Consider the following 27,041-nt stretch of genomic DNA (forward strand, 5'->3'; position numbering starts at 1 on the left):
GGTCTGCCTGCCCTCCACCTTGAAGGCTACCAGGCTGCCTTTGGCTTTTGCCTGAGATCCTGCAGAGGGTAGGGGCTGCCACAGTCCAGTGCTGGACAACTTAAGCTGCTGCTGCTGCCATGCACCCCTTCGCTTCAAGATGGCTCTTTCCTTTTAATCCCCCTGCCCACAGTGCATTAACAGCCAGGCCCGGCGGATGAAGATCACCTCCTCACTCCAGATGCCTGACCGGGTGCTCAACTACCTCAAGGACCACTTCCTGATGAGCAGCCCCATTCGGAGCCAGCCACTCTTCCTCCTGCAGGGTCATGCCCGCTACCAGCAGATCAGCGTCCAGCGTGTCCAAGGCCTGCACCGGGCCTACGATGTCTTGTTCTTGGGCACAGGTGAGTGGTGGCAGCGGCGGCAGCAGCGGCTGGGAGGAGGGAGGCAGGGGGAGGCCCTCTGGCAATGGCTGGAATGTCAGGAGGAGGAAGAGATGGTTCATAGCTGGGCAAGGGGATGGATGGACCCCCCAAGGTGCTGGCTGCCTCTTACCTGCACTTCCTGGATATAATATATCCTTATTTTACACACACACACACACACACACACACAGACACCCTGCCCATCTGGCTGGGTTTCCCCAGCCACTCTGGGTGGCTTGCAGCACATAAAAATTGTAAAACACCAGACATTTCCCGATACAAGGCTGCCCTCAGATGTCTTCTAGAAGTCAAATAGTTGTTTATTTCCTTGGCATCTGATGGGAGGGTGTTCCGCAGGGCAGGTGCCACTACCGAGAAAGTCCTCTGCCTTCCATGGCTACCAGCCACAATGGGTATGTGCTGCTTCCACGGTCAGAGGCAGCAGTGCTTCTGCACGCCAGTGGCTGGAAACCGTAGGAGGGGAGAGGGCTCTTGTGCTCAGGTCCTGCTTGTGGGTTTCCCACAATGGGCATCTGGTTGGCTGCTGTGAACACAGCAGGCCAGACTGGATGGGCCATTGGCTTGATTCTGCAGGTCTCTCCTTATGTTCTTCCTCTCAACTGGCTTAGATCTTCTCTTGGAAACTTGCTCCAAGCGTCCTTAGAGAGGAGGCATCCTGCAGAGAGCACGGCTGCATCCTGAGTACTCTTTGGAGGCGCCCCAGGCTGCCCTCTTTCTTGACATTCAGTTCTATCTTGCCTATCATGGAACCCAAGGGAGCAGGCACCTGGCTTTCAGGAGGTCCCCCACCTGATCTGACCAGGCTTGGGCCTGCTTATCTTCAGCAAGGTGGTGGTAGTGACCTCCTCCACCTTCTCCATTGCCTGCACTGCTGTGGCTGCCCTGTGGTGGGTGGGAGAGACCTGCTTAGGGAAGTTTTTAATGTTTGATGTTTTATTGTATTTTTAATACAGTGGTGCCCCGCAAGACGAACACCTCGCAAGACGGAAAACCCGCTAGACGAAAGGGTTTTCCATTTTGGAGGCGCTTCGCAAAACGAATTTCCCTATGGGCTTGCTTCGCAAGACGAAAATGTCTTGCAAGTTCCTGCGGGGTTTTTTCCCTCCCCCCCCCCTTTTCCTAAGCCCTAAGCCGCTTATCAGCTGATCCGCTAAAAGCCGCTAAACCGCTAATAGCGCTAATCCGCTAAGGTGTCAATGGGCTTGCTTCGCAAGACGAAAAAACTGCTATACGAAGAGCCTCACAGAACGGATTAATTTCGTCTTGCGAGGCACCACTGTATTTGTTGGAAGCTGCCCAGAGTGGCTGGGGAAACCCAGCCAGATGGGTGGGGTATACATTATTATTATTATTATTATTATTATTATTATTATTATTATTACACTCCAAGTCTCTCATTCTATAGCTGGCTTCTTTGTTCTTGCTGCTGCCTTCAGAATTTTCCCTGTTTCAATTTGTCCTGTGTGTTGCGATTCTTTAAGACACCTAGTGAGGGGTCTGGATCAGGCCCAAAAAGGTGGAGGAGGAATTAGAGACTATGCTGAATTTAAAAGTGGGAGAGGTCAGTAGGAGAGTGTTGCAGAGTGAGGCACATCTTATCTTAAAGACTGTTGACGGGATAGCCCAGGGTTTCCCAAACTTTGGTCTCCAGCTGTTTTTTGGACTACAACTCCCATCATCCCTAGCTAACAGGACCAGCGGTCAGGGGTGATGGGAATTGTAGTCCAAAAGCAGCTGGAGAGCCAAGTTTGGGAAACCTTGGTCTAGCCCAACCTAAGGTCATCCTGGCCACAAAGGGGAGTCTGTGCCGTTTCCACTTACTCAGAATAGCAGGCAGGAAACATGCCCAACAACAGGAGAGAGAGAGAGAGAGACCAGGCCTTCTGGGAAGGCTGTTGGCCACTCTTGGTTGGGACCTCCAGACTTCAAACATGCAGGTTTTGGTTCTCTGTGGCTGGCCCTGGACAGGTGAGGAGGGAAGGGATGGAGCTCTTCTGTGGGGGACTGGCTGGCAGGTGGGAGACAGCTGTTTGCCCTGGCCCTCATCACTGGGCTCCCCTTTCTGCTTGCAGATGACGGCTGGCTGCACAAGGCCGTGGTGATGGAGCAGCAGGTCCAGATCATTGAAGAGATCCAGCTCTTCCCTGCTGGGCAGCCTGTCCTCAAGCTGCTTCTGGACCCTGCCCAGGTAAGACAGAGGGGCATCCTGGGAAACTCCCGCCAGCATCCTCATCAGAAGAGGGAAGTCGTCTACACGAGAGAGAGAAGTGGCCAGTTTGGGGATTGTGTGCCTTCCAAGAGGACTCAGCCCTGAGCTTCAAAGCGAGGGTTCCCTCCTCAGTGGCTGCTGTAGATCCACCCTTGCCTTGATCTGCGTGGGCACCTGGGGTCTCTGGAGGGAAAGGTGTGTCATATCTTTCCTCCACTCCTTCCCAGAAACATTGCTCTGTGCTAGCCTGGACTCAGGCAGATACTTCTGAACCAGCAGGAACCCCCTTAGCTAGGCACAGTGGGCAGGACAAGGGCTGGTTTGGAGAGCTTCTGTTGCCTGGTGGCCAGCTGCTCTGCCCACAGGGGTCAGGTGCTGCATGACTGGCTTGTGGCCGCTGGAGACCCTCTGACAGGTGACCTGCAGGGGGCACGGTGGGTCTGCTCTGTGGAAGGAGCCTGACTTAGCTCCTCCCCGCAGGGCCTCCTTTATGCTGCCTCCTACACTGCGCTCGTCCAAGTGCCACTCTCCAACTGCAGCATGTACCGGACCTGTGCTGAATGCATCCTGTCTCGGGACCCCTTCTGCATCTGGAGCGGAGGGGCCTGCATTCCGCTTCTCCCAGACCGCTCATGGCCCCATGCAGGGTGAGTGCTTCTTCCACCAGGCCTAAGTGGGGATGCCCACCTCCTTCCTCCCCCTCCCCCTCAACCCATGGGTGGCCTCTGCCCCCTCCCTCCTTGCCTCTCCCTTCACCGTTGCTGCCTCCATCTCTCACCAGGCCCAGCTGGCTTCAGGACATTGAAGGGGCTGATGCCACCCAGCTTTGCCAGACGGGCAATGGGCAGCCCAGCCGCTCAGCCACAGGTAAAGACCAAAGCTGGGGTGGGGGCTTTGAGAACTCTGGGAACAAAAGAGGGAAAATGATGTGAGGGGTTACAGGCACTCTGTTTCTGGCTCTGCCCTGCCTGCTGACCTAGAGTCTCTCTGGCAACTTATTTATTTATCACATTTATATTCCACCTTTCCCTCAAGCAGCTCAAGGTGGCATACATTCTTCTGTTCCCCACAATTTTATCCTCAGGACAACAACACTGTGAGGTAGACTAGGCTGAGATACAGTGACTGGCCAGTGAATTTGATGGGGGTGAGGGGATTTGAACGCTGGTCTCCCAGGCCCCAGTCCGCACTAGGTCTCCTGGGCTCGGCTGCCTGGCAGCCTCCCTGTGGCACCCAGGGCCTGACTGGTGGGTGTCCCTTCTCTCCCCTCTGCAGAAGAGCCCCCGTGCCAGGCAGTGGTGATATTGGGCTCCAGCGCTGTGCGGACGCTCCCTTGCCCGCAGCTCTCCAACCTGGCTTCTCGGCACTGGCTGCACAATGGGGTTGCCATCAACACCTCGGCTGTCCTGGTGCTTCCCGAAGGGGAGCTGGTGCTGATGGGCAGCCCAGCCCAGGCAGGACGCTATGACTGCTGGTCGCAGGAGGGCGGCTTCCGACAGCTGATGGCCAGTTACTGCGTGCGGGTCGAGCCCACGCTTGGAGCCCGGATCGTGCCCCTCCAGAACCCCCTGGAGACCATCAGCACCTCCAGGAGCGTTTCAGCGGCAGCCGCGGGGAGCAGCATGTCAGCTCTGCTGGAGGGCAAGACCTACTGGATGGAGTTCCTGGTGATGTGTGTGGCCTTTGCCGTCACTGTGACGCTCCTGACCCTCTTTGTGCTGCACCGGCACCGCAACGCCGTGAAGACCTTCCTCAAGCAGGGCAAGTGCACCAGCGCCCATCCTAAGAAACCCTGCAAGATGGGGCTTCCCGCAGAGAACTTGCCCCTCAACGGGACCCATACGCCCAGTGCCATCCTAGACCACAAGGGCTACCAGGCCCTCCACGACAGCCACGCGGCCAACACGCCTCTGCATGCCGCTCCGGCGGCGCAGCCCAGCGTGGCCTTCTCGGAGTCCGACCGACGCCCGCTCAGCGTCCACGAAAGCGTCGTGGAGGTGTTGACTCCCACCCAGCGGCCGCGTGTGCGCCTCGGCTCCGAGATCCGGGACTCGGTCGTATGAGCCGCATTGTTGCATCCACAGACCCTGCTGTGCTGAGCCTTCCGAGGAACCAGGAGCTCCTGGTGCCCCCACCCAAACCAGAACTGCCCTACGGACTGTGAATGGACAGAAAAGGCCCCGCAGTGTTGGGCACTTGGGCCGCATCCTCTCGCCCTGCGCTGGGGCACCTGTGTGTCTCTGCGCTGCCCTGGACTCCTTGCAAACAGTGGCCAGAACCTGCAGAGAGCAGAGCAGGCACTCCTAAGCCTTGAGGAGCAGGGGTGGCCTGCTCCCCGGCTGCTGCAAGGATGTTCAGCTGGGCAGAAGGGGAGACACTTTGGCCCGGGCTGTCGTCGTAGGTCAGAGGAGCCAGACCCAAGCCCCACTGGGCTGGGGCAGGACGAGAGACTGCAAGGAGGCTGCAGAAGGAGGCCCTGCCCTTGGCCTGCCCAGTGCCTGCACTTCCTTCCCAAGAGAGCACCCTCTGGGCCCAAGGAGTGGCACCTGCGAGCTCTCTCAATGGGTGGGTGTGTTGTGTTGTGTTGTGTTGTGTTGTGTTGTGTTGTGTTGTGTTGTGTTGTGTTGTGTTGTGTTGTGTTGTGTTGTGTTGTGTTGTGTTGTGTTGTGTTGTGTTGTGTTGTGTTGTGTTGTGTGCATGGGGTGGAGTCTGGCTTCTCATGAACTCTGTGGGATTAGGGGGAGAACCTGTTGAATGTTTAGGGTGTTTGCTTGGTGTGTGGAAGTGTGAGAGTGGGGCTCAGGTGCCATGTTGCGAGGGGACAGGGACACAACGCCCACCAAACACAGATACCAGGCCTGCCCTTCTGACTCCTGCGCACTCTAGGTTTGGCTGTCTGCCACTGTGAATTCTGCCTGGGCTCCAGCACAGAGCTGCCTCCTGCCCGGGCCAGGTATGTGGAAGGGCAGGCCCTGGCTTGGCCACTCGCAACAGCAGCCCCAGCACACCCCCACGCTTCCCACAAGTGCACTTGCACAAGCCTTGTGTGTTGGTTGTGTTTATTTTTACATAAAAGTTGACGTCTCCTTTGACAACGGCTTGGGCCTGACCTCTCTCGACGCTGCCCACCCTTCTCACAGCAGCCAGGGCTCCCTGATCCCTGCCTCTCGACCCTCCCTGGCAGCCCTGGGGGCAGGGTGTGTGCTTTGGAGCCTCCAGGTCCCACCAGCATCCCTGTGTGCCCCTTGAGCGCTGGGAGCTGTGGCATATACCTATGGGCAAAGCCTCAGCCTCTACCACCAGGGGAATCTGGGCAGAATGGCGGCTGCTGCTGCCCCTGTGAGCCACGCAGCAATCCTCCCCACCCCCACCCCCTGTCTCTTTCTGGCTGCATGACAAGAAGTGGTTCTGAATGGGGCAAATATCAAAGGGTAGAAGGAAACAAGAGGCGGAAGGAGCAGGGGCCCTGTTGGAGGAGGCAGTAGAGGAGCTTGCTCCAGCAGCCTTTCCCACTCTTGTCACGAGGGGCAGATGCAGTCATTTCTCCTTGCACTCTGCCAACCTGGGCTTAGTCCTCTCTCCACTGAGGGGGTAAACAAAAGCAGGCCAGGGGACTTACAGGTGCCAGGTCCTGAGTTTTATTAGTAGCAGTGTAGAAACCAGATAAGATCACAACAGGTTTTGTAAAAAGAGGGTGGATATTTAAGGCTTTTGGAAACAGCCACCAGCCTCGGGATTGCAAGTGCGCCCCCCAACCCCCCGCCAGCTCAAATAACTGGCCAGAAAATTCAGATCCAACACCCCAACCTGCCAATATCACAAGTGGGCCAGCAGTGTTGACTGTACTTGTCTTTGCGCCAACGGCTCTCCCAACAGCTGATCTCCAAGTGGGGAAGGTGAGAAGCTGGAAAGAGTTTGCAAAGGCGTGGGCAATCGTTAGGAGCTGCTGTCCGTTTCCCAGGGTGCGAAAGCCAGTCCAGGGCTCACAAAGAGACAGGCAGAGTTGGAGGCAGTCCCTGCTGCAGCAAAGGCACGGAGTCGGTGGGAATGTCAGTGTAGGTACAGCAGCGCCAGGGAATAATGATCGTCGTCACCCAGGATAGAAACCTCCTTGGAGTGTGACTTCTCTGATGCAGCCGAGAAGAGTCCAGTGCTCAGCACTCAGCCGGGATCCTCCTTGTCCCAGGCTGCAGTGAAGCAAGAAGTCAAGAGTACAGACCATGGCTCCCAGCATGCCTTGCTCCACACCCATCTCCTCAAGAACAGTAGTGTGGGGGGTGAGGCTCAAAGACACCCCACCCTGTCAAGAGCCTGGTTGCTGTCCGGACCTAGAGCTTGGGTGGGGTTGCAAGGCAGGATCTTCCCCTTGGCACAGCTGTCCTCGGGTGGCTAGAAAGAAGTGGTTTGTTCCCTCTGTAGAGAGATGGAGGCATCTTCCAGCAGGAGGGAGAAGCAGGGAGGAATCAGAGCACAATTTTGAAGGAACTGGGAGAAAAAAGGGAAGAGGAGGAATAATGAGTTTGATTTTGGGACCGCAGGAGCTCGTAGGCAGAATACTCCCAGAGCAGGCTCCTGAAGCATTCACACATGCACACACCCCTGGCTGTGAGCTAGCTGATCAACCAGGGAGCAAGCCCAATCCCAAGTGAAGCAAGGGAAGGGCAGAAGGTACCTGGTGAAGTCTGGGGAGCGGGAAATTATGTGCTGGAACTCAGAGAGGTTGATGGTCCCGTCTTTGTCGATATCGGACTCCTCCAAGATCTGATGGAAACAAAGGAGCCTCGTGGGGCAAGAGCAGCAGCAGTTCCCAGATTGGGCCAACCTTCCTCTTCACCCCACCCAGGGAGAGAGGTGAGAACTCGAACCCAGCTCCCCAGCAGCAGTAGCCCCACCTTGGCTGGTACTCACGTTCTGGATGAGCTGGTCCATCTCCATGGCACTCAGCCTGCTGTCCTCGCCCTCCCCCGTCAGGCAATTCACCAGGTTCTCCAAATCCTTCTTGTCAAGAGTTCCATCATCATCAAAATCTGGGGGTGCAGGAGGAGAACAGACCATTAATTGGCGCTTGCTGAGCTTACCAAACTTGCCTGCTCCCGGGGGTCCTTTTATTTGGAGTGGCGAGGCCTGCTTTGCTTCTGAGAAAGAAGCAGGCCACGTTCAGCAAAGCTCTGAGGGGTATTCTAGATTTCTTCACTGCTCTGCTTTTGAGAAGGGACAAATGGATACTGTAAGGGACTGCGAGGAGGGGAAGAAGCCCTGCCGTGTAGGGCAGTCCTGGAGAACTTGTGGCCCTCAATATGTTTCTGGGTAATCCCTCACCAACTGGCTGTGCTGGGATTCCAACCAAGTCTGAAGGAACATGGATTCTCATAAATCCCTGGTGTGGGGGTCAAAGAGGCAGAGACCACCTTCCTGCCTTTATGGAAACGACCACCTAGGCATCCCCAGGCAGGAGCCTAAGAACAACCTGCTGCATCAGGCCAGCATCCTGCAGCATCCTGTTCTCACAGTGGCCAACCCAGTGCCCCAAATGGAAGCTCACAAGCAGGACCCAAGCACAAGAGCCCTCTCCCCTCTTGTGGCTTCCAGATACTGGCATTCAGAAGCATTACTCTGCCTGACCATGGAGACATAACATACCATAATAGCCTTAGTTGTGCTCCTTGGGGACTCAAAAGCCAGTCCAGGCTACTTCAAATTGAATTTGAAAATTGAATTGAAATTGAAGTACTTTATTGTTACTTGTACAACTTGTATACAGTGAGATTACACAAGCATTCCCCACTCAGCTCTCTTATTCTTAATTCCCCTCGTTTACTGATGCACACCTACCAAACCCGAAAGTCAGTTGCCCTGTTGTTATCTTTTCATTCAGCAGCCTAACAGCCCACGTATAGAAGCTGTTCTTTATCCTGTTGGTGCGACTAATCATGCTTCTATATCTTCTGCCTGAGGGCAGGAGATCAAGAAAGTGCTGGCCAGGCTGTGAATCATCCCTGAGAATTTTCCTCACTCTCCTGAGGCAACGTTATTCCGCTATTTCATCCAGTGGATTCACAGGACAGCCCATAATATCTTGTGCTGTATTCACCACCCTCTGTAGGTACTTCCTATCAGATGATGTCAAACCAGCATACCACACCGTGATGCAGTATGAAAGGACACTTTCTATTGTTGACCGGTAGAAGGAGATCATCAGATGTTGATTGACATTGTTTTTCCGCAAGACTCTGAGGAGATGGAGTCTCTGTTGGGCTTTCTTAACCACCTGGGTTGTATTAATTTTCCAAGTAAGGTCTTCACTGAGATAAACTCCTAGGGATTTAAAGGAAGAGACTCTCTCCACACAGCCCTCCCCAATGTACAGCGGGGCTAGTTCTCCTCTCTTCCTCCGAAAGTCCAACACCATCTCCTTTGTCTTGCTGATATTAAGGTGCAAATTGTTCTCTAGGCACCATGTAGATATTTTTTGGGACCTCCCCTCTATACACTGATTCGTCTCCACCTTTTATTAAACCCATTATGGTGGTGTCATCTGCAAAGTTAATAATTGCAGTAGACTGGTCAGAAGGGTTTCCCATTGCTCATCAAGTTCAGCAGTGCCCAAGCAAGGGAGATAAAAGCCACTTCTAACTGACCCCTTCCAAACATGGGGTAAGCAAGGAGATATGCCACCTCCAGATGTAGAGAGGGTCCTTCACCCATGTCTTGGTAGCCATCAATCCTCAAATTTTTCTGATCCTTTGACCAAGCTGCTGGGAAGCCAGCACCACCCTGTCTTAAGGCTTTGAATCCCATATGCTCCTTTTGCACACTGTGTGCCAATCCGTATCCCCGTGCGGCTCTTGCATTTCAGCTCTTTCAAAGAGAGTACAGCTGCACTCTCAGCTCACAGAAAGTCTCCCAACAAAGTGCTTCTGCTTTCTCTCTCGCAGACTAAGCCCCAACAAGGCTGGAACTCACCAAAGATGCGGAAGGCGTAATGTGATTTGATCTCTGGTGTTGCAGAGTCACTGAAGACACTCAGCATGTCCAGAAAGTCCTCAAAGGACAGGCCGCCTTCCCTGTCATCCGTGGTAGAGAAGACGTGGCAAATGCGGTGCCGGAAGGGGTTTGCCTGGAAGCACAAAGAGGGATGGGGGGGGGACTGTAAGGAGCTTCCTCCAGTGTGTTATCCAAAGCCAGTGCAGGTACGAAGGAACAGAAGGCTAAACCCATACCAGCAAACTGGCCCTACAGATCTACCCATGGCAGGGATGGAGAAATGCGTTGGACCTTCCAAGTGATGCTGGATGCCCCCTGCCCCCAGCCTATACAACCAATTATCAGAGATTAGATTTATTTGCAATACTTATATCCCCACTTTCATTATAAATGATTTCAGGACAGGTCCCAACAGTAAAAACTACATAAATCCAGTCAAAAATTCGGACAAAAATCTGCAGCTTACAGTATAGTACAAAGATCACTCCCCTCGTGCTCCCTCTTCACCATACAGGCCTAAATTCAAAAGACCTAAAGGAAGGCACCAGCTTACTGGAGGATGTGATTGTTCCATAACCAGGGTGTCACCACCGAGAAAGCCCTATCCTGAGTCCCAGCACCCAGGACCTTGTTTGGTGATGGTACCCCCAAGATGGCCATCCTGGCAGATCTCAAATCACAGGCTGGACAATACAAGGAGGGAGAAGACTGCCTTTAGGGCTCTACATATCAAAAACAAAACAATTAGTTGGGCTCACTAGCAAATAGATGGGATGTGCAGCCCAGCCACAGCTCTTGGATGCACCCAGCTGCTGTCTTTTGTATGGGTCACAGAACAATAAACATTTATCCTGCACAGACCTTGTCTGAGAGGCAAACAGTGTTCCTCTCCCCTCCCAGCATACCCGCAGTTCAGGCAGCATCAAGATCTTGCTCTTGGGAATCCTTGTGGTGAAAGCCTGATCCCGGTCCTCCTTGGGCAGCAGTTCACTGAATCGCTTGTGGGCCCTGGAAGAGAAGACAGCGGGCAGTGCCAGCCAAGTTCCTTCCTTCCTTCCTGGACGGATGCCCTGCCCAGCTGGCGCCAGCTTTCCATCAGCCCTGCAGCACCAGCTCCTCCTCTCTTTGGTGGGGGGGGGAGGGTGTTTTCCCTGTGCTGCACTATGCCTGGCAGTGCCCTCCCCATCCCACTTATCTCCCCACACTCAGCTTGGGGAATTCCCACTGTCATCACTACATCCCTCCAGGTGAAGCTGCAGGTGCCTCTGAACCCTTGAGCAAAGTCCACCTGTCAACCCAGGGCTGAGGCCAGGGTGAGGGGACTGGACCTTGGCATTCCCAGGGGAGAGGGAGGGCCATGGCAGGTCAGTGATGGGACACCCAGTTCAACCTCTGCTGGTATCTCCAGCCCCTCCCTGTGCCAGTAGAAATGGCTTGGCTACCTTAACATCATAGAACTGCAGAGTGGAGCGGGAAGGGACACCAAGGGTCATCTACTCCAACCCCCTGCAATGCTCTTGGGAGTCAGGCAAGCTTGCTCAGCAATGGCAGGGTCGTTGGGAAGCCTGTCTCCCCACTGCTCACACCCAGGCACCCTAGAAATTGCCTCACGAAGGAGGGGGGGGATATACTCACAGCAGGATCTCTTGCTTGGTCAAGAAGGTCAGCTCCTAGGAAAGCGAGAGGGGGCGGAAAGGAGGGAGAGAAGGTTAGTCTGCTGGAGAAGAGGGAGGGGTGGAGGGGTCCCATCATGCCCCCCTCACCAGTCTGCCCCGCGGCCTGGGGCTGCCCTCCAGACGTGGCTGGACTCATCCCAGAAGCCTGCACCATCTATGGGCAACAGGGATGAGCTGGAGTCCCGCCACATCTGGAGGGAAGCCCTGGGGGGGGGGGAGCTGACGCCCACACACAACTTCTGCCCCTCAGCTCCACCCCCACCCCGCCAAGCGAGAACCCAGCGAAGGCGTCCATAGGTTCCCCCCCCCCCGTCCTCGGACAAAGGCGGCCCAGCAAGCTGCACAGCGAAGGGACGAGGCGGGAGAGGGTACCTGGTATTCCCCCAGGAGGTCTCGGGGTAGGCGGCTGCCGGAGGCCCCCATGGCGTCGATGGTACAACTTGAGGCAAACTCCGGGAACTTCCTTGTCTCCTCCTCCTCCTCCTCCCCACTCCCCTCGACGGGACGTCACTGTCGCCAGGCAACCACTCCGTAGCCCCGCCCATTCCGAAAGGAGGCAGGCGGAGCCCGGCATGGCCCGTTGCGGGGGGTGGGGTGTCCCGGGATGCGTCGCTGCTGGGAGACTCCGAGGCATCCCCTCCTCCGCTCGCCCGCCGGCAGTTAGGACAGGATGAATGGAGGCCCCCTCTCCCACCGTTCCCCGCACCAGATAAGCTCCGGCGGTCGGAGCCGTCGAGGGAGAATCAGCAGCGATGGCATCCCGCGCTGTGGCCAAGCCGGTGATGGGCTTCCTTCCCCAGATCAGTCGACGCTGCTGCCAGTCCCGCCCGACGACCGCGACTAAGGAAGCGCCGCCCGGGACGCGGCCACGTGACCCACCGGCAGTCCGACGTGAGCAGCACAGCGGCGGCAGGTGAGGAAGAAGAGAAAGGGATCCGGCCGGACTTCGTCTACGGGGCCCAGGAGAGGTAGGAGGCTAGGAGCGGGCCGGGCTGTGTTGCTTGTGGGGCAGCGGGGAGGCTGCAGTCTGAGCCCTGGCGATGCTGCTGCGGATCCCCCAGTCGGCGGCCCTCCGGACGCGACCCGGAGCACACCGGGCTTTTTCCCCAACCGAGGCTGGGGCTGGCGAGCCCCCTGTGCGTTAAGGAGCCCGAGGGGGACGCCATGGTCGAGGAGTGGAGGGCACCCACTGGCGCTGCCCGGACTCACAGCATGAGGAGCTCCCCCCATTTCTTTTGCTTTCAGGAAACGTACAGCCCAGCAGGGCCACAGAGCAGCAATGGGGTGGGGAGTTTCATCCTTCACACTGACCCAGTAAGCATAACTGTCAACTTTTCCCTTTTCTTGCGAGGAATCCTATTTGGAATAGGGGAATTTCCCTTAAGAAAAGGAAAACGTTGACAGCTATGCCCAGTAAGTCTGATTTTGCCATCCTGGTGCCTCCATTTGTTTTTGACTACAACTCCCATCAGCCCCCAAACATCTGGAGGGCACCAGGTTGGCGTTTGCAAAGGAAGGGCTGGTGGTGCCAGCCTCAGACTCCTCCTCCTCCACATATGTTTAGCCTCCCAGTCCAGAGCTGAGTTACCCAGCCGAACTGCAGGCACTGAAAGCAACCAAAAACAGCTCTCTGGGGCTTCATTGTGGCTCTCTCTAATGACGGCTCTTCTGTCTTTCTTAGTTCTATTTCAGAGCAGCAGAGGAGCCTCTGGTTGCCTCCACCCTAACCATGGAGCTTGGCCCCAGCAGCCATGAACCTCCGAGACCCCAATCTCAGAAGGGCTCCGATCTCTCCCCTGCAGAGGTTTTTGCCTATGACAAGAGGGACTTTGTGCTGAGTGGAGTAGAGTGGCAGGAAAACAGAGGGAATCGTGGACCCCCTGGCCACACCATGTCCCGCTTTGACAGAGTTCTTCAGTCAGGCTGGAAGGACAGACAGAACCGGGGACTCTTCCGCTACTACTTGGAGGAGCTGCAGACTCGGATCCTGCCAGGGATGGTAGGATTTGTGGCCCAGCTGAACATCCAAAGGGGGTCAGAGAGAAGGAGACCCCAGGAGATCCAAAGCATCCAGCAGAGATTTGATCCCCAGCAGTTCAACTTTAGCAAGATCCGGCCTGAGGAGATTCTCTTTGGCATGTCTAGGGGCCAGACTTCCTCCAAGCCCTGCTTGGCGGGTGCTCAGATCCCACCTGGCTCTGCCTTTGTCCTTGTAGTGATCAATGTCAGCCCTTTGGAGTTTGGGCACATCCTTCTCATCCCTGACCCCACACTCTCATTGCCACAGATCCTTACCCCACAGGTCGTCTGTTTTGGCCTGGATGCTGTCCTCCTCAGTGGCCACCCTGGCTTCCGTGTGGGTTTCAACAGCCTTGGGGCCTTTGCCTCGGTCAACCACTTGCACCTGCATGGCTTTTACTTGAACTGGGAGCTGCTGGTTGAATCAGCCCCCTGTGAGCCTCTCCTGCCAGAAGCAAACTTCTATCTGCTGCAGGAGGTCCCAGTTCCCTGCTTCGTCTTCTATAGTGAAGGGCAGCAGTTAGAGGACCTGGCACAGCGTCTTTGCCAGGTCACCAACTATCTGGTAAAGAAGGAGATCGCTCACAACCTGTTCATAACCAGGGGTGCTAAACCAGAGGGGCCCGTGCGCTCAGGAGCCCGACCTGGAATCCGGATCATAGTCTGGGCCAGGAAATCCTGTTTTGGTACCAAAGAAGAGTCTGCCTTCAATGTGGCTCTCTGCGAGCTGGCAGGGCACCTGCCCATCAAAACTGCCCAGGATTTTGAGAGTCTCACAGAAGCACTGGCCATTCACACCCTTCAGAAATGTCTCCTCCCAGACTCTCTGTTTTCCCAGCTCCAGTGTGAGCTGGTGGCCCTCCTCAAAGAGTGATGTCACAGGGATGGTTGTGCTTCTGGAAATTCTGCTAATGTGTGCCTGTTCAGTAAGGAGGGGAGAGAAACCTCGTTTACCCACAAATGCCATGGTAGGAGGACATGCAAAATTGCTGGTCAATAAAGCATAAATTCAACTGAATTCCCGCCTTTGTTCTTTTGACTCACAAGCTGTAACACAATATTTGCTTTCCTTAAAGCGCTTACATGGAATCAGACCATTTAGCTCAGTATTGTCCACCCCAGGAGTTGCCAACATAGCCAATTAAGGGAATCATAGTCCACATCTAGGTGGGCACCATGCTCGTTACCCCGATCTACAATGTCAGGTGTGAGCTCTCTTAAGGCATCAGGTAGAAATCTTTCCCAGCCCCACTGGGAGATGCTGCCTGGACTTGGACTAGGAATACTGCTCTGCACTGTTTGAGTGCTAAACTGAGTATGTGTGATCCCTAAGCATTCCTAGTTAGAGCCCCTGTCAGTGTAGACAATACTGAGCCAGATGGACCAAGGATCTAATTTGGCACATCCTTAATTTGACAACTTCATATATAAACAAACTGTTGCAAAAAAGTAGGGTTGTAGACAATGCCATGCTACTGAAAGCCAGCATGGGATAAGCATGAGCCTTGGGCACTGGTTGTAGAGATCTTGTCTTTAGAAAAATGCCCTAGTATTGCCTGAGCCACCCCTGAATAACAAGTCCTGCAGCTGTTGGTGGTATTTATTTGCTCAGTACACCTTCAATTAAGAACATAAGAACCTACTGAATCAAGCCAATGGCCCATCTAGTCTAACATCCTAGCTGAACATCTGTCTGTGAGAAGCTGGCAAGTAGGATTAAAGCACAAGAACAGCACAATCTTTTCTTGTTGCTTTCAGAAACTGGTAGTCAGAAGCGTTGCTTCCTCCGACTGTGAAGGCAGGGAAAAGCCATCGTGGCTAGTAGCCATTAATGGTCCTTTCCGTGAAGAAGAGTTTTGCATAACTCTAAAACTTGCACACTTTGGCATGATAGAGGTGATTTCGGCTTCTTTCAGGGCCACCTTTTTATTTTACATCTATCTATTTATTTAATGACTTTTTTTAAAACAAGGTCAAGTAATGTCCAGATAAACACAAGGGAAGAAGAGAGGAGAGAGGCTGCTCATTGGCTTTCTAATGCTGTCACAGGCAGCGAGGACTCTAAACCGGGATCTCCGAGACCGGATATCCGCTTCCACACACACACACACACACACACTCTCTCTCTCTCTCCCTCTCTCCCCACCGCCATGTCAGGGAAGAGACGTCCAAAACGTCCAATAGGAATGAGCAAATCCGAGAAGTGCGGCTTGATGGTCCATGTAAATCGAATCTCCACGCGGGCCAACGGCGAACGAGATCCTGCCTCACGTCACAAAGAGCAGGTCGCCAGGCGATGACGAAGTGCGGAAGCGCAGTGGGAAGGAAGCGGCGCTCCATCCTTCGATCCGCCCTTTATGGTTGTGGCGCTTCGGCCCCGCCCCTTCGTCCGCGTCCGCCCGCCCGAGGGGGCGGGGCCCGCTGTCGGCATGGTGACCGCGTCAGGGCCCGAGGCAGCCCGAGGCCCAGGCGCCGCCGCCGCCGCCTCGGGGGAAGCCGCGGGGCCGGTAAGGAGCCGCCAGGAGGAATGAGGGGCGGTGGGGCAAAAGAGCCCACAGGCCTGCCGGTGGCGGCTCAGCCCTGGGGTCTCCCCCGGCCGGGCGGGCCCGGGAAACCTCGAAGGTGCCCCGCCGACCCCTCTCCCGCCCCCGGTGACTCCTCTCGTCCCTGCGGAAGGGGGCCGTCGAGGACCCTCCTCCTCGCAGGGTGAACCTGAGGCCGCTTTTGTGCTGTCCTACACGCCGAGTCAGTGTGTGGATGTGAACCGGTCAGACCCCAAAGCAACCCCGGCCAGCCTGGCGCCTCGGAGCCCAGAACCGCAGCCAGAACCACTAGAGGTCCTCGCAGGCCCAAACACCTGGAGGGCGGCGCCAGGCTGGCTAAGGCTGCCAAAGATGCGGTCGCTGGTACCCTGCAGGTGTAGCTGGGAACAGTTCCCACCCATTCTTGGCTTACCTGCCGCCTGCTGGTACTGTATTTGTCCAGCAACATTTAGAGGGCTACAGAAGGTCCCCTGCTCCTCCTCTCCTCAAGATCCGATTTCCCAGAGCTTCTCTCTGTGGCACACCGCGATTCCCCTTTTGCAGACATGCAGGTCACTTGCGACAACCTCCTCTCCTGGAGGCTGTCTTCCCCTATCTGGTGCCCTACAGACTTATTTATGACTTCCATAATCCCCGACCATTGACCATACTGGTTGGGGCTGATGGGAGTTGTCATCCAATACATTTTGGAGGGTGGCCAGTTGGGGAAGACTGCCTTAATGCCTTCCTTCTCCCCCCCCCCCCCGGCCTTTGCAAGGAGAGCAAGTTGTGCTGAAATTGGAAGCGCAGAGTTGGCTACAGAAATAATATTTTAATTCTTTGGTTGTATTCTTTTGGTTTAGTTACTATCATTTACTTTTGTTTAAGATGAATATGTGATCCTGACAGGCTAGAAATATAGTAAATAAACAATGAATGATATACTAGTACAGTAGTGCTCAATCCATGCTTAATATTGCTAAGGCCAGCACAAGTTTGTGCCACTCCCTGCCACACTTTGCTGTAGAGTCTGGCTGTCCAACCTCTCCAAGCTGCCTTCTCCCTGGCCCCTTCTTGTTCAGTGTCTCTTGATGTCCCAGTCTTCAGGCAGGGCACCTCCTCTGTCTTTGCCTGCTAAACTGCATAATCCAAGCCTCTCCAGTAATTTGTGGGATATGTGCTCTGCTGGTAAACTGAATCAACTGCAAGTAAAATGTGGATTTAGAAATGCCTCAGTTTTAGAATCTGGAGAGTTACTGCCAGTCAGAGCAGGTATTAATATGAAAGTGGACCTGCCATTCTGATTCATTATGAGGCATTTTGGCTGGAAGTTTTAGAGGAAGGGAGGATGTCCTAGGTGGCTGATGAGGCTAGGAAGAAACCCACAAAGATGGTCTACCATTTTAAAATTTACCTATACCCCACGTTCAGGAACATCCCTGGGCAGCTTACAAATAATTAATATTCCAGTAAAACAAAAGCATTAAAATACCACAATACAAGGGAGCATTATAAAGAAGACAAGTTTGCTTTGGATTATCAGTAGCTAGTAAGAAATGTCAGAGTGGCTGGATCTGCTGACAACCCTTCTTCCCTGTGCTCTTTTGCAAGAGTGCCTGAGAGAATGAAGATCAATACAGACGAAAGCAGTGAGTCTGAGAATGAAACAGATGAAGACGAAGATGAGGATGATGAAGGGGGTCTGTCAGATGAGTCTGCCAATGAATGCCTTAAGAGGCTGGATGCAGAAAACAAGGACAAGCAGCGAACCCAGGGCCAAGGGCACAAAGGCACTAAGCCACCAGGGCAGAAGAGTGACCAGCCAGGGGTCTCCCTGATCGATTTGGAGGAGCAACTGGTAGAAGAATGTGAGCTGGAAGAGGCAAGGAGGAGGAAGAAGAAGAAACACAGGTGGGCCACTTCCGGGTTTCCCCCTTGGACCCCCTTGTGAATCTCTTGGGGTAAGCTATGTAGTTTCCATTCACTCTTAGGAGTGCAGACACTGCCGCTGTTGGAACCCCAGTTCTTTACTTTGGCCCCTCAAGTCATTGTGTTCTGTGCCCCAAGGCCACAGGGGTCAAGGCCTGGTAGGTTGGCCCCATGTTTCCGTAGGCATTTCCCCTCCCAGCAGCCGCTGCTTGTCAGCTCAAAGTTTGCTCTCCCCAGCCGCTGAGCCACTGTTCCATCTCAATTCTAGGCTGCTGTCCATCAACCTCGCCAGCTGCAAATATGAGAGTGGTAAGTTAGGGTTGCTTCTTGGTGGCTTTCTCTTCTACCCTGAGAGCATCATCACATGGGCCCTGGTTATTGCTTGGTCTCTTGGACTGGCTTTATGCCATTCACGGGAAGGAACCAACAGCAGTCAGGGTGACTCCAGGCAGCTTCTGAATTGGTTGGGCATGGGGACCTGTGAGGTACCTGCATTAGGATAGAAGTTCCCAGGGTCACTTGTTTTGGAGGGTTGCTTCCCCCCCACCCCCCGCCAAAGGGGTGACTCCTGCTGCTCAGATGGTTGCTGCACTCCTGCTGCCACCAGCAAGATCCAGAGGGGTTCCAGTGCCTCTTGGATCCATACGGCCCTCTTTCTTTTGCTGCAGTTAGGCGTGCTGCTCGACGCTGTGGTTTGAAAGAAGTGGGGGAGGACGAGGAGTGGACCGTTTGCTGGACTGATTGCTCGGTCTCCCTGGAGCGTGTCATGGAAATGAAGAGGTTTCAGGTAGCTGGAGCAGAGCCAGAGGGGAGGGAGCTGTGGCTGGCAGGCAGGTTGGAGTCAGGAAGGGAGGTAGCTAGTCTCTGACATGTCACAGCACTTTTGATCTCTTATGCTGCCTCAGGCAGTTCTGGGACTTGAGTGGCTTGTGCCCCTCTGCTGGGGGAAGCCCCTGGTGTCAATCAACACATTTGTCCATGGGCATAGCCAGGATGTTCGTTAGTGGGAGCAGAACTTCAGTTGGCTATTGATTTTTATTTATTGGGGGGGGCAGCTGCCCATGCATCTGTCTGATTAAGCCTTGGCTCTTCTATGGCTTTGCCTCTACCAGGAGGGCATTCCTGTGTGCACTCCACTGCTGTGCTCTGATCCAAATTATCACAAGGGGAGGGTGGTGGGCAAGGTCTGGCTGCAACCCCTCCTAGACAGACACTGCTTAGCCACAAATTAGACTGCCAATGGCAAAGCATTGTTAGACGGGCTCCCTTTACTTGGAACCTTTGCTTGGTGCAGAATACAGCAGCTAGATTGTCAACATTTATGTTGTGAACTGCCCTGAGATTTTCAGATGCAAGGTGGCATATAAATTTAATAAATAAATAAAAATAAACCAACCCCTCTTCCCCTGTCCCTGCTCTATTTTCAGAAAATCAACCACTTCCCAGGCATGGCAGAGATCTGCCGCAAGGACCTGCTTGCCCGCAACCTCAACCGCATGCTTAAACTCTTTCCCAAAGAGTACAGCATCTTCCCACGCACCTGGTGCCTGCCAGCTGAGTGAGTGAGGGGACTCTGATCCAAGTGGTGATGCTGGGGGAAGGGCAAGCAGTGGGCCACTGTTGGGGAGGGGCTTCTATCACTTAGTGATCCTATGCCAGTTCTGGAGTGCACACACGCACCCTCATTCAGATGAACAATTCCTGCCACTGGCTTGAGAGAGGGCCCCGTTTGTGGAATCTCCCATATGCCAGCTTCTGTATTGTCCCTTTATAGCTATGGGGACTTCCAAGCCTATGGGCGCATGAGAAAGAACAGGACTTACATCTGCAAGCCAGATAGCGGCTGCCAAGGACGGGGCATCTTCATCACACGCAATCCCAAAGAGATCAAGCACGGCGAGCACATGATCTGCCAGCAGTACATTGCCAAGGTGGGCCTGGTGGACACCAAGAGAGAATGGCCTCCCTTTGCCTAGATGCACATCTCCTGCCCTCTTAGCATAGCTAGTTGAGAAAGCTGGCCTCGCCTGGGGATATTTGGTGGAAGACTCCTGAGCTTACTGGCTGTCTGCCCTTGACCGCCAATCACAGACCTACCCCTCTCTCTGCAGCCCTTCCTCATTGATGGCTTCAAGTTTGACATGCGCATCTATGTCCTGGTCACCTCCTGTGACCCACTGAAGATCTTTGTCTATGAGGAGGGGCTCGCCCGCTTTGCCACCATGAGGTACATCGAGCCCAGCAGCAGCAACCTGGTAAAGAAGGGATGTTTCCCAGGAACTGGCATTTGCTTTGTAGAATAATAAGCTGTTGTGGTGCCTGATGTGATTTCTGGGAGCTCTGGGGGTGGATGGATGTAGTGTCCCTGTGGCACTTTTCAAGTGAAAGATCAACCCAGATCCATTCATTGGAGTCTTGCTTGAGAGATGCTGTCAGGAAAATGAACTGCCCTCCTTGCATCCCATGACAGGCAGCACTGAGGCATGTGGGCAAGAGGGTTCTGGTGCTGCTCAGGCAGGACTGATGAATGCTGTTGGTCCAGGGAACCTAGGCAGGAGGGGAACGGGCCTCCAGGTGCGGACAGTAAACCCTCCCACTGTCTCTCTTGCAGGAAGACATATGTATGCACCTGACCAACTATGCCATCAACAAGCATAACGAGAACTTTGTGCGTGATGACAATACAGGCAGCAAGAGGTATTTTCCTTGCCAAGCCCCCTGCAGGAACAGAGCTGGGCTTTCTGCTTGGGGGAAGCTGCCTTCTGCTAAAGTGACTGCTTAGATGGGCAGAGGCAGCTGGAAGCAATGCAAGCTAGGACAGTGCAGGGTGGGGGATAATGCATGGGTTCAGGTTTCCTTTTAGCCAGAAACTTATCCAAGACCACTTAGGCCATCAGTATTATGGAGGAGGGATAGAGGGGCCACATTTTATATGGAGAGGATCCCATGTTCAATCTCTGGTAGCACCTTCAACTAAAAAACATGGCTGAAGGCGGGAAGAGTCTTAATGCTTGTTTGGAAATATGCCCTGCCGAAAGGCGACTGTCCTGGTTGTCCTGCTGAGCCCCTTTCTTTGTGGATGTGGGGATCAGGGTTTGGGGTTTGGCCATCCTCAGGAGCAGAGTCTGGCCTTGACATCCCTGCAGCCCATTTTCATCCCCATAGGAAGCTGTCCACGCTGAACAGCTGGATGCGGGAGCACAGCTATGACACGGCCGAGCTGTGGCGGGACATTGAGGACATCATCATCAAGACCCTCATTGCTGCCCACCCAGTGCTGAAGCACAATTACCGCACCTGCTTCCCCAACCACATATCGGGCTGCGCTTGCTTCGAGATCCTGGGCTTCGACATCCTCCTGGACAGGAAGCTCAAGCCTTGGCTCTTGGAGGTATGTGGGGTGCTGTTGTCCTTCTGAAGCAGAATTCCCAATGGGAGCCTGCACTGCTTCTCTGCAGCAAGACCCTTCCATCTTTGCAATTCTATGATTCTAATCCCAAGAACACTCTCAGCCCCCTCTTCAACACTCTTTTGTTCTTGATCCCAGCGAAGTCTGGGAAGAGTCTCAGCCTCTTCCTTGATAGTTCCTTCTCCCTGATCCAGCTAGTCTCCATCACTGAGTGGTAGATGGTAGATGCAAGCAGGTCCCAGGTTCAATCCAAGTAGGGTTGAGAGAGAGACTCCTGCCTGAAACCCTGGAGAGCTGCTGCCAGTCAGTGTAGACAGTATTGAGTTAGATGGACCAAGGGTCTACTCTTTTGTATCTTGAAAGAAGCAGGAAAGATGTCTACAAATACCTTGGAAGTCAGAGGTGAGGTGGGGTGGTTATCTTCAGACAATAGTAACACAAACAGGCACATGAGACTGAGTCAGGATGCTTCCAGATCTGATTTAAAATTGTCAATCCTGATTGGCTGCAAATGTCAAACTTCTCCCGACACTCTCCAAGGTGTGCCAGCCTGTCATTCATTCTCAGTCCAGCCACTTCAGGCCCTTGGGGAATATGTCCCATCTCCCTGAAGCACCCACTGTGATCCTGACTGCTCCAGTGTCTTACTACCCCTTACCTAACTAGCTGCAACTGTATACAAAAAACTGCAAACTATTTCTTGGGGGAAAACTAAGCATCAGAATAGATGCCTCTGTCCTAGGAGGAGTGGAAGTCCTGAAGTCTCATGGGCCAAACCAGATCCCAGAGTGGCCATCTTGTAAGGAAGCTGCCTGTAAAACCCAGGCCCTTCCCCATTGCTCTTTCCCCTCCAGGTCAACCACTCCCCCAGCTTCACCACTGACTCCCGCCTGGACCGTGAAGTGAAAGATGCCCTGCTCTGCGATGCCATCAATCTTATCAACCTGCGTGCTTGTGACAAGAAGAAGGTGCTAGAAGAGGACAAGCGGCGGGTGAAGGAGCGCCTCCTCCAAGCCCACCAGCCGCCCCGAGAAGCCAGGTAACCCTGGGAGGGGCCCAGCCTGACTGTGGCTGTACTAAGTGCCTCCCTTGCCCTGGCCATGCTGCCTCCTTCTCCCCCAGAAGCAGCTTTTCCTGGCTTTGCCTTCAGAGACGCCCAACACCCAGTTCCTGCAGCCTTGTCAGGTTGCACGTCGGCCTCCAACCACCACAAGGGAGGAGAGAAAATGGAGCAAGGAGCCAATCAGATGGGTTTGCCTTTATTTCTATGGTCCTGTATTGGGCCATGTGGCAGTGCAGGAGTCCTGGATCCTGGCATGTGGGTCATTGGTTGCCTTGGCAGAAGCTGTGCAACACCCCATGCAGACGGTGGGGGAGCAGGGGGAAGAGAGGGAGGAAAGTGGCTTGGGTACCAGTGACAGGGGAGGCCAAGGGGGACTCAGAGGACAGCAGTGCCCATTAGTCTCTCCCTCCCCGGCAGAACCTAGGATTTCTCTGCTGCCGGGGCCCCAGCCTGAACTCTCTCAATCTGCAGGCGGGAGCAGTTGGAGAGCAGTCAGGCTGCCTGGTTGGCCCAGGCCGAGAAGTACGAGAGCAGCCACCTGGGTGGCTACCGAAAGATCTTCCCATCGCGGGGCACAGAGAAGTACAACCCCTTCTTCAAGCACAGTGGATCCCTCTTCCAAGAGACTGTGGCCTCCAAGGCCAGGGAAGAATGTGCCAGGTAGGGCAAGGGGAAGTCATTCCTCACAGGGCAGGCTGAGCCAGGCCTAGTCCTTGCATGTACACACACATGGACATGCAAAGGATGACACACCCACATACAGTGTCTTCTGTCTTCTGTCAGGCAACAGCTGGAGGAGATTCGCCAGAAGCAGGAGCAGAGGGAGAGCACAGCTGCAAAGAAGAAGAGGGACGTGAAGGAGAACTTGCAGGGGGAGTCAGCAGGGGAGAAGGGGAAGGGCAAGCCAGCCCTAACTCGCATAGCCTACAGCCACAGCAAGACCTGGAACCCAAAGGTACCTCATGGGGGAGTGAGGAGCAGCTCTTGAGTCCCTCCCTCTTCTAACACCAGGGAGGAGGAAGGACTTTCAAGGCCAGCTGCTGCACCTAGAGATGGAACTATTCTACTTTAGGAGCCTGGTGAATGTTTCTTTTTTTAAAACTTGCATGGTTTAAATCTTCTGCCTGCCCCAGGGAGAAGTGAGAGATCCCATAGTCCCACCCCAGCCTCCCTGCTCCTTTCCATAGCTATTGCCCACATATATTCAGACATATATGCAAGCAGCCTCTTTTTGCTGGAACTGAGTTTGCAGTTCTGAGGGAGCCAGTGGCTTTCCACATGCAGTGCAATTGCAGAAGGGTCATTTTTGCCTTTGGGCAACCTGGAGCTTGAAAGAGCCTGAGTCCCACCAGACCTGGCGATAAGGGCAGGCCTTGTGCTTTGTCTGGCATGGCTGCAGAGGAGCTGGCCAGAGGGCTCTGTGGGATACAAGCTGCAGGGCAAAACAAGATCTGGGGGCTAAAGCTGGAACACAGCATCCTCAATCTTGGCCTTACCAAATTAGATCTGGTTTTGCTTCTTATGCGGAGGAGCAGGTGTGTTGTTTTGTTTTCTGTAAGCTGCTTGGTGAGCTGTTGAGGATCTAAATATCTAAAATGAGCCCAGCTCCTCTTCTCAAGTCTGACCCAGGCTGCCTTTTCCCCTAGATATCCTCCATACCATATGACAGCATGACCCCCCAGGCCATTGTGGAGGAAGAGGAAGTGGAGAGGGTCAAAGCCCTCCTACGGAGGGAGAACCTCATCCGAGGGCTGGGCATTGTCGACCAGCTGACACGCCTGCTCCGCAACACGGAACCCAAGCCTGTGGAGGTCCAGAGGCCACACATTAACATCTCAGAAAGCCAGGTATGCAGGTGCTGTTTCCAGACTCCAAAACACACACTGGGTGGAAAGTCTTGGAGGAGATCTCTCTCCAGCAAAGGAGGAGGGTTGGAACAAACATTGTTCCCTGGCTTTGGAGGGAGCTGGGTTCCTGCTCCTGCCTTGCAATCGGCCTGCCTTGCTCTCCGGCTTTGTTCTCTGCCTGCAAAGCAGAAATCCTTCTGACTGGTCTCAAAGGGCCAACTGTTGTGCCTTACCAAGGCTACGAAAATGTTTAATGGCTGGTTTGGGGGAACATGACCAATGGGGAGTGGATGCCTGCCATTCCCTTTGGATGTGTTATGTGGGTCTTTGTAAAGAAGCGGGCAGTGTGGGAGGGGACACCTCAAAACCTGACAGCAGCCACAGGTGACTCCTGTAGGGTCCCCTTTCCAAGCCTCACCCTGCTGCTTTTTTCTTCCAGCCTCACTTTCTCCAGGATATGTTTAATAACCGAGAGCCACAGAATCTGATGACCCTCGTCCCCCTCTCCCTCCTAGGGGGCTCCGTCCAGGAGCTGGGCCAGCAGATCATGCAGCAGCAGCCCACAGCCCGTGTCCAACTACTGGGAAACCAAGGCTTCATCCCAACCATTTTGGGTGCCCTGTCGGGCTTGGGCTCGTCTTCCCATGAGTCCTATTCTACACACTTCAAGCCGCAGCTCCACATCCAGCCCCCCAAGAACATGAGCTGGTTGGGTGCGGCCATGGTGGGCGAGCCGGGTTCTCTGGCCCGGATGCTGAAGGCAGGAGGGCGCCGGTTTGGCAGCGCCAAGAACAAGCTGGAAGTCGGTGAGTATTGTGGGTGAGAGCCTTGTGGTCCTCTGGTGCTGCCCCAGTTGCTCCACGCCCACTGCCAGCAGCAGCAGGAGGGTTGAGACACCAGGAAATGTAACCTTTCCCTGTCTGCGTGCTCAGGAACCCCAAGACTCGGGAACAGGGGCAACATGAGGGCCACAGCCTGCAGTGGAGACAGGGCAAGCAAGTATCTTGGCAGGTGTGTCCAGCAGTGGTTCCAAGGGGCAGCCAGACCACTGAGGAGCAGGGAGCACAGGCGGTCTTCTTCAGCACCACCACCTCCTCCTCCCTCCCCCAGCATGTTGCTTGCCCTACAGGCATGGAGCCCGGCCACCCATGCTTCTCTCCTCCTCTTTCAGGCAGCCCTGCAAGCAAGCGGCCCCTGTACATGAGCTCCGGTTCCCTGAACTGCCTGTCACACGGTGGCAAAGCTACCAGCCACATGTACAGCAGCTTTCCCTTCCCCTCTGCGGCAGCTCCGCTAAACCGCACTGACCTGCATGGACTGGCCATCAATTCTGCGTCTGCTCCGCTCATCCGGCGCACCAGCCCACACCGCTCCAGCAACATGGCCACTCTGCATCTCAACCAGCCCAGGTAGCCTCCTCATCCTAGGTACGCTCAGGCAGCAGCAGGATGGACCCTGCTAAGAAGGTCCTCCAGCCAAACTTCCTTGTGATCTCCTTGTCTTTCTCCTCCCCCAGGAAAGGCACCTGACTTGACCTCTTGGCGGAACAGCAATCCAGGAGCCAGAAGAGCTGGGGGACTTTGCTGCTGCGGCCTGTGCCAAGAGGGGCAGTAGAGGAGGGGAAGCCCCTGCCCTGTGGAGGCAGTGGCAGCAGCAGCAGTGGCCTGGTGCCATGGCCCTGGGCACAACACATCCACCCCAGCCAGGCAGTTGTCCAGGAGCCCCTTGCCAACCTACTCCTCCATGCCAAATTTATTTCCCCCTTTCCCCACTCCAAAGCAGCAGCAACAAATTCTAATAACAGTATTAGACATCTTTGGCCGTGCCCCCACTTCCTCAATGCCAACTCCCCTTCCGCCAATGCCAGTCAGCCTGCCAAAGGCCAGGTCTCAATCCTGAAGAGCACTATGGGCTGGGAACGGAGTTTCTTTTGTAACCGACTTTGTATTAAAGTTTTATACGGTTATACAATCTGGGGTCTCTCTCTCTCCTTTGACTCACAAAGCACAGCATCTTGTTCTCCCAGCAGCTACCCTCTTTGCTGGGAGCAGGAACAGGGACTTCCTTACCCCAACCCCCAAAAGTTTTTATCCCTCTCTCATAGCACTAGAGCTTGCAGACATCCAATGAAGCTGAATGTTGGAAGATAAAAGGATGTCCAGCACACAGTGCAGAGTTAAAACTATGGAACTCCCTCCCGCAGGAAGCACTGATGGCCACTGAATTTGATGGCTTTAAAAGAGGATTCATGGAGGAGAGGACTATCGATGGCTGCTAGCCCTTGTGGCTATGCTCTGCAGCCATAGTTGGAGGCAGCAATGCTTCTGTATACCAACTGCTGAAACCACAGGAGGGGCGAGGGCTCTTAAGCTCAGATCCAGCTTGCAGGTTTACCATGAAGGCATCTGTTTGGCCACTGTGGGAACAGGATGGTGGGTAGATCCAGCAAGCTCTTCAAAGAGGCAGAGGAATACAAAGAGTTCCATTGTTCTTTGCCCGTCACCATACTTGAATTTCAGTGAAAGGGATGCAAAGGGGGGCATGGGTGTAGGCAGCAGAGCAGCTGCCCCCTAAATCAAGTAAATAAATAAAAATACTTAACTAACTGACCAATTGTATTGCAGAGGGCTGGCCTCCTGGGTGGGGTGGAAAGCATAAGCCTCCAGGCCCACACGGTTTACAGGGGGGAAACGGGATGGACCTTCTTTTAGGAATAGAGTATCCAGTTTGCATGCAGCAAGTCCTAGGTATATTCAGTGAAAGACTCTCCTGAAAAGCCGCTGCCAGTCTGTGTAGATAATACGGAGCTACATGGATTCTGCATCAGGACATTACCTCCGAGGCGCGCTTTTCCTACTGAAACTCAGCTGGGCTAAGCTCGGCCTCCGTGGCGCCCGTTTCCGGATTGCGCCCTCCTTCCGGAAGAGCCCGCCCCGCCCCCACGTGCTCCTGGGC

General features: G+C 54.4%; 4 protein-coding genes and 1 long non-coding RNA gene across 10 annotated transcripts in view; 3 read left to right on the forward strand and 2 right to left on the reverse strand.

The window, feature by feature from the left end:
* SEMA4B (semaphorin 4B) overlaps positions 1-5,221 on the forward strand; it is a 35,331-nt gene extending 30,110 nt beyond the window's left edge. For all 5 annotated transcript variants that reach the window (XM_081840594.1, XM_081840593.1, XM_081840596.1 and 2 more), the window contains 5 exons: positions 173-386; positions 2,501-2,616; positions 3,118-3,284; positions 3,419-3,504; positions 3,913-5,221. In XM_081840594.1, coding sequence (XP_081696720.1) covers positions 173-386; positions 2,501-2,616; positions 3,118-3,284; positions 3,419-3,504; positions 3,913-4,700 — 1,371 coding nt within the window. In that variant the 3' untranslated portion in view covers positions 4,701-5,221. The remainder of the gene's footprint in view (positions 1-172; positions 387-2,500; positions 2,617-3,117; positions 3,285-3,418; positions 3,505-3,912) is intronic.
* A 1,038-nt stretch (positions 5,222-6,259) lies between these two features.
* CIB1 (calcium and integrin binding 1) lies at positions 6,260-12,261 on the reverse strand. Its single transcript, XM_081840597.1, has 7 exons — positions 11,670-12,261; positions 11,257-11,291; positions 10,527-10,629; positions 9,601-9,754; positions 7,546-7,664; positions 7,310-7,398; positions 6,260-7,122 (listed from the first exon to the last, which is right to left on the reverse strand). The coding sequence occupies exons 1-7, from the start codon at positions 11,718-11,720 to the stop codon at positions 7,101-7,103; spliced, it is 573 nt and encodes a 190-aa protein (XP_081696723.1). The 5' UTR covers positions 11,721-12,261; the 3' UTR covers positions 6,260-7,100.
* Positions 12,262-12,337: 76 nt separating this feature from the next.
* GDPGP1 (GDP-D-glucose phosphorylase 1) lies at positions 12,338-14,334 on the forward strand (the record flags this gene model as incomplete). The annotated part of the gene is given in 3 exon segments (XM_081840598.1): positions 12,338-12,358; positions 12,360-12,611; positions 12,979-14,334. Coding segments are annotated over 3 exon segments (1,485 nt in total). The 3' UTR covers positions 14,191-14,334.
* Positions 14,335-15,702: 1,368 nt separating this feature from the next.
* On the forward strand, positions 15,703-26,057 carry TTLL13 (tubulin tyrosine ligase like 13). Of its 2 annotated transcripts, XR_014151193.1 has the most exons (17): positions 15,703-15,823; positions 17,450-17,749; positions 18,036-18,076; positions 18,436-18,554; positions 19,195-19,325; positions 19,542-19,698; positions 19,879-20,022; positions 20,379-20,464; positions 20,933-21,158; positions 22,031-22,215; positions 22,711-22,899; positions 23,023-23,194; positions 23,886-24,086; positions 24,526-24,892; positions 25,019-25,097; positions 25,258-25,495; positions 25,603-26,057. XR_014151193.1 is itself a non-coding variant. In XM_081840394.1 (16 exons), the coding sequence occupies exons 2-16, from the start codon at positions 17,463-17,465 to the stop codon at positions 25,613-25,615; spliced, it is 2,556 nt and encodes an 851-aa protein (XP_081696520.1). In that variant the 5' UTR covers positions 15,703-15,823; positions 17,450-17,462; the 3' UTR covers positions 25,616-26,057. The 2 variants fall into 2 exon arrangements, 1 of the variants encoding a protein (XP_081696520.1); XM_081840394.1 differs by lacking the exon at positions 25,019-25,097.
* On the reverse strand, positions 26,011-26,999 carry LOC309329528. The gene is made up of 2 exons (XR_014151194.1): positions 26,922-26,999; positions 26,011-26,656 (listed from the first exon to the last, which is right to left on the reverse strand). It is a non-coding gene; the product is annotated as an uncharacterized lncRNA (long non-coding RNA).
* Between the last annotated feature and the right edge of the window lie 42 nt (positions 27,000-27,041).

Source organism: Podarcis erhardii, assembly GCF_964252035.2.
Source record: "Podarcis erhardii genome assembly, chromosome: 14".
NCBI lineage: Eukaryota > Metazoa > Chordata > Lepidosauria > Squamata > Lacertidae > Podarcis > Podarcis erhardii.

Bases quoted from the DNA above. Each gene is read 5' to 3' on its own strand.
- TTLL13 (XM_081840394.1), top strand. From the start codon at position 17,463: ATGAAGATCAATACAGACGAAAGCAGTGAGTCTGAGAATGAAACAGAT. The intron at 18,077-18,435 runs GTAAGTTAGGGT...CTTTTGCTGCAG, and splicing joins CAGCTGCAAATATGAGAGTG to TTAGGCGTGCTGCTCGACGC. The intron at 23,195-23,885 runs GTACCTCATGGG...CTTTTCCCCTAG, and splicing joins GCAAGACCTGGAACCCAAAG to ATATCCTCCATACCATATGA.
- CIB1 (XM_081840597.1), bottom strand. From the start codon at position 11,720: ATGGGGGCCTCCGGCAGCCGCCTACCCCGAGACCTCCTGGGGGAATAC. The intron at 10,630-11,256 runs GTGAGTATATCC...CTTCTCTTCCAG, and splicing joins ACCAAGCAAGAGATCCTGCT to GGCCCACAAGCGATTCAGTG. The intron at 7,123-7,309 runs GTACCTTCTGCC...TTTTTCTCCCAG, and splicing joins CGCTCCCCAGACTTCACCAG to TTCCTTCAAAATTGTGCTCT.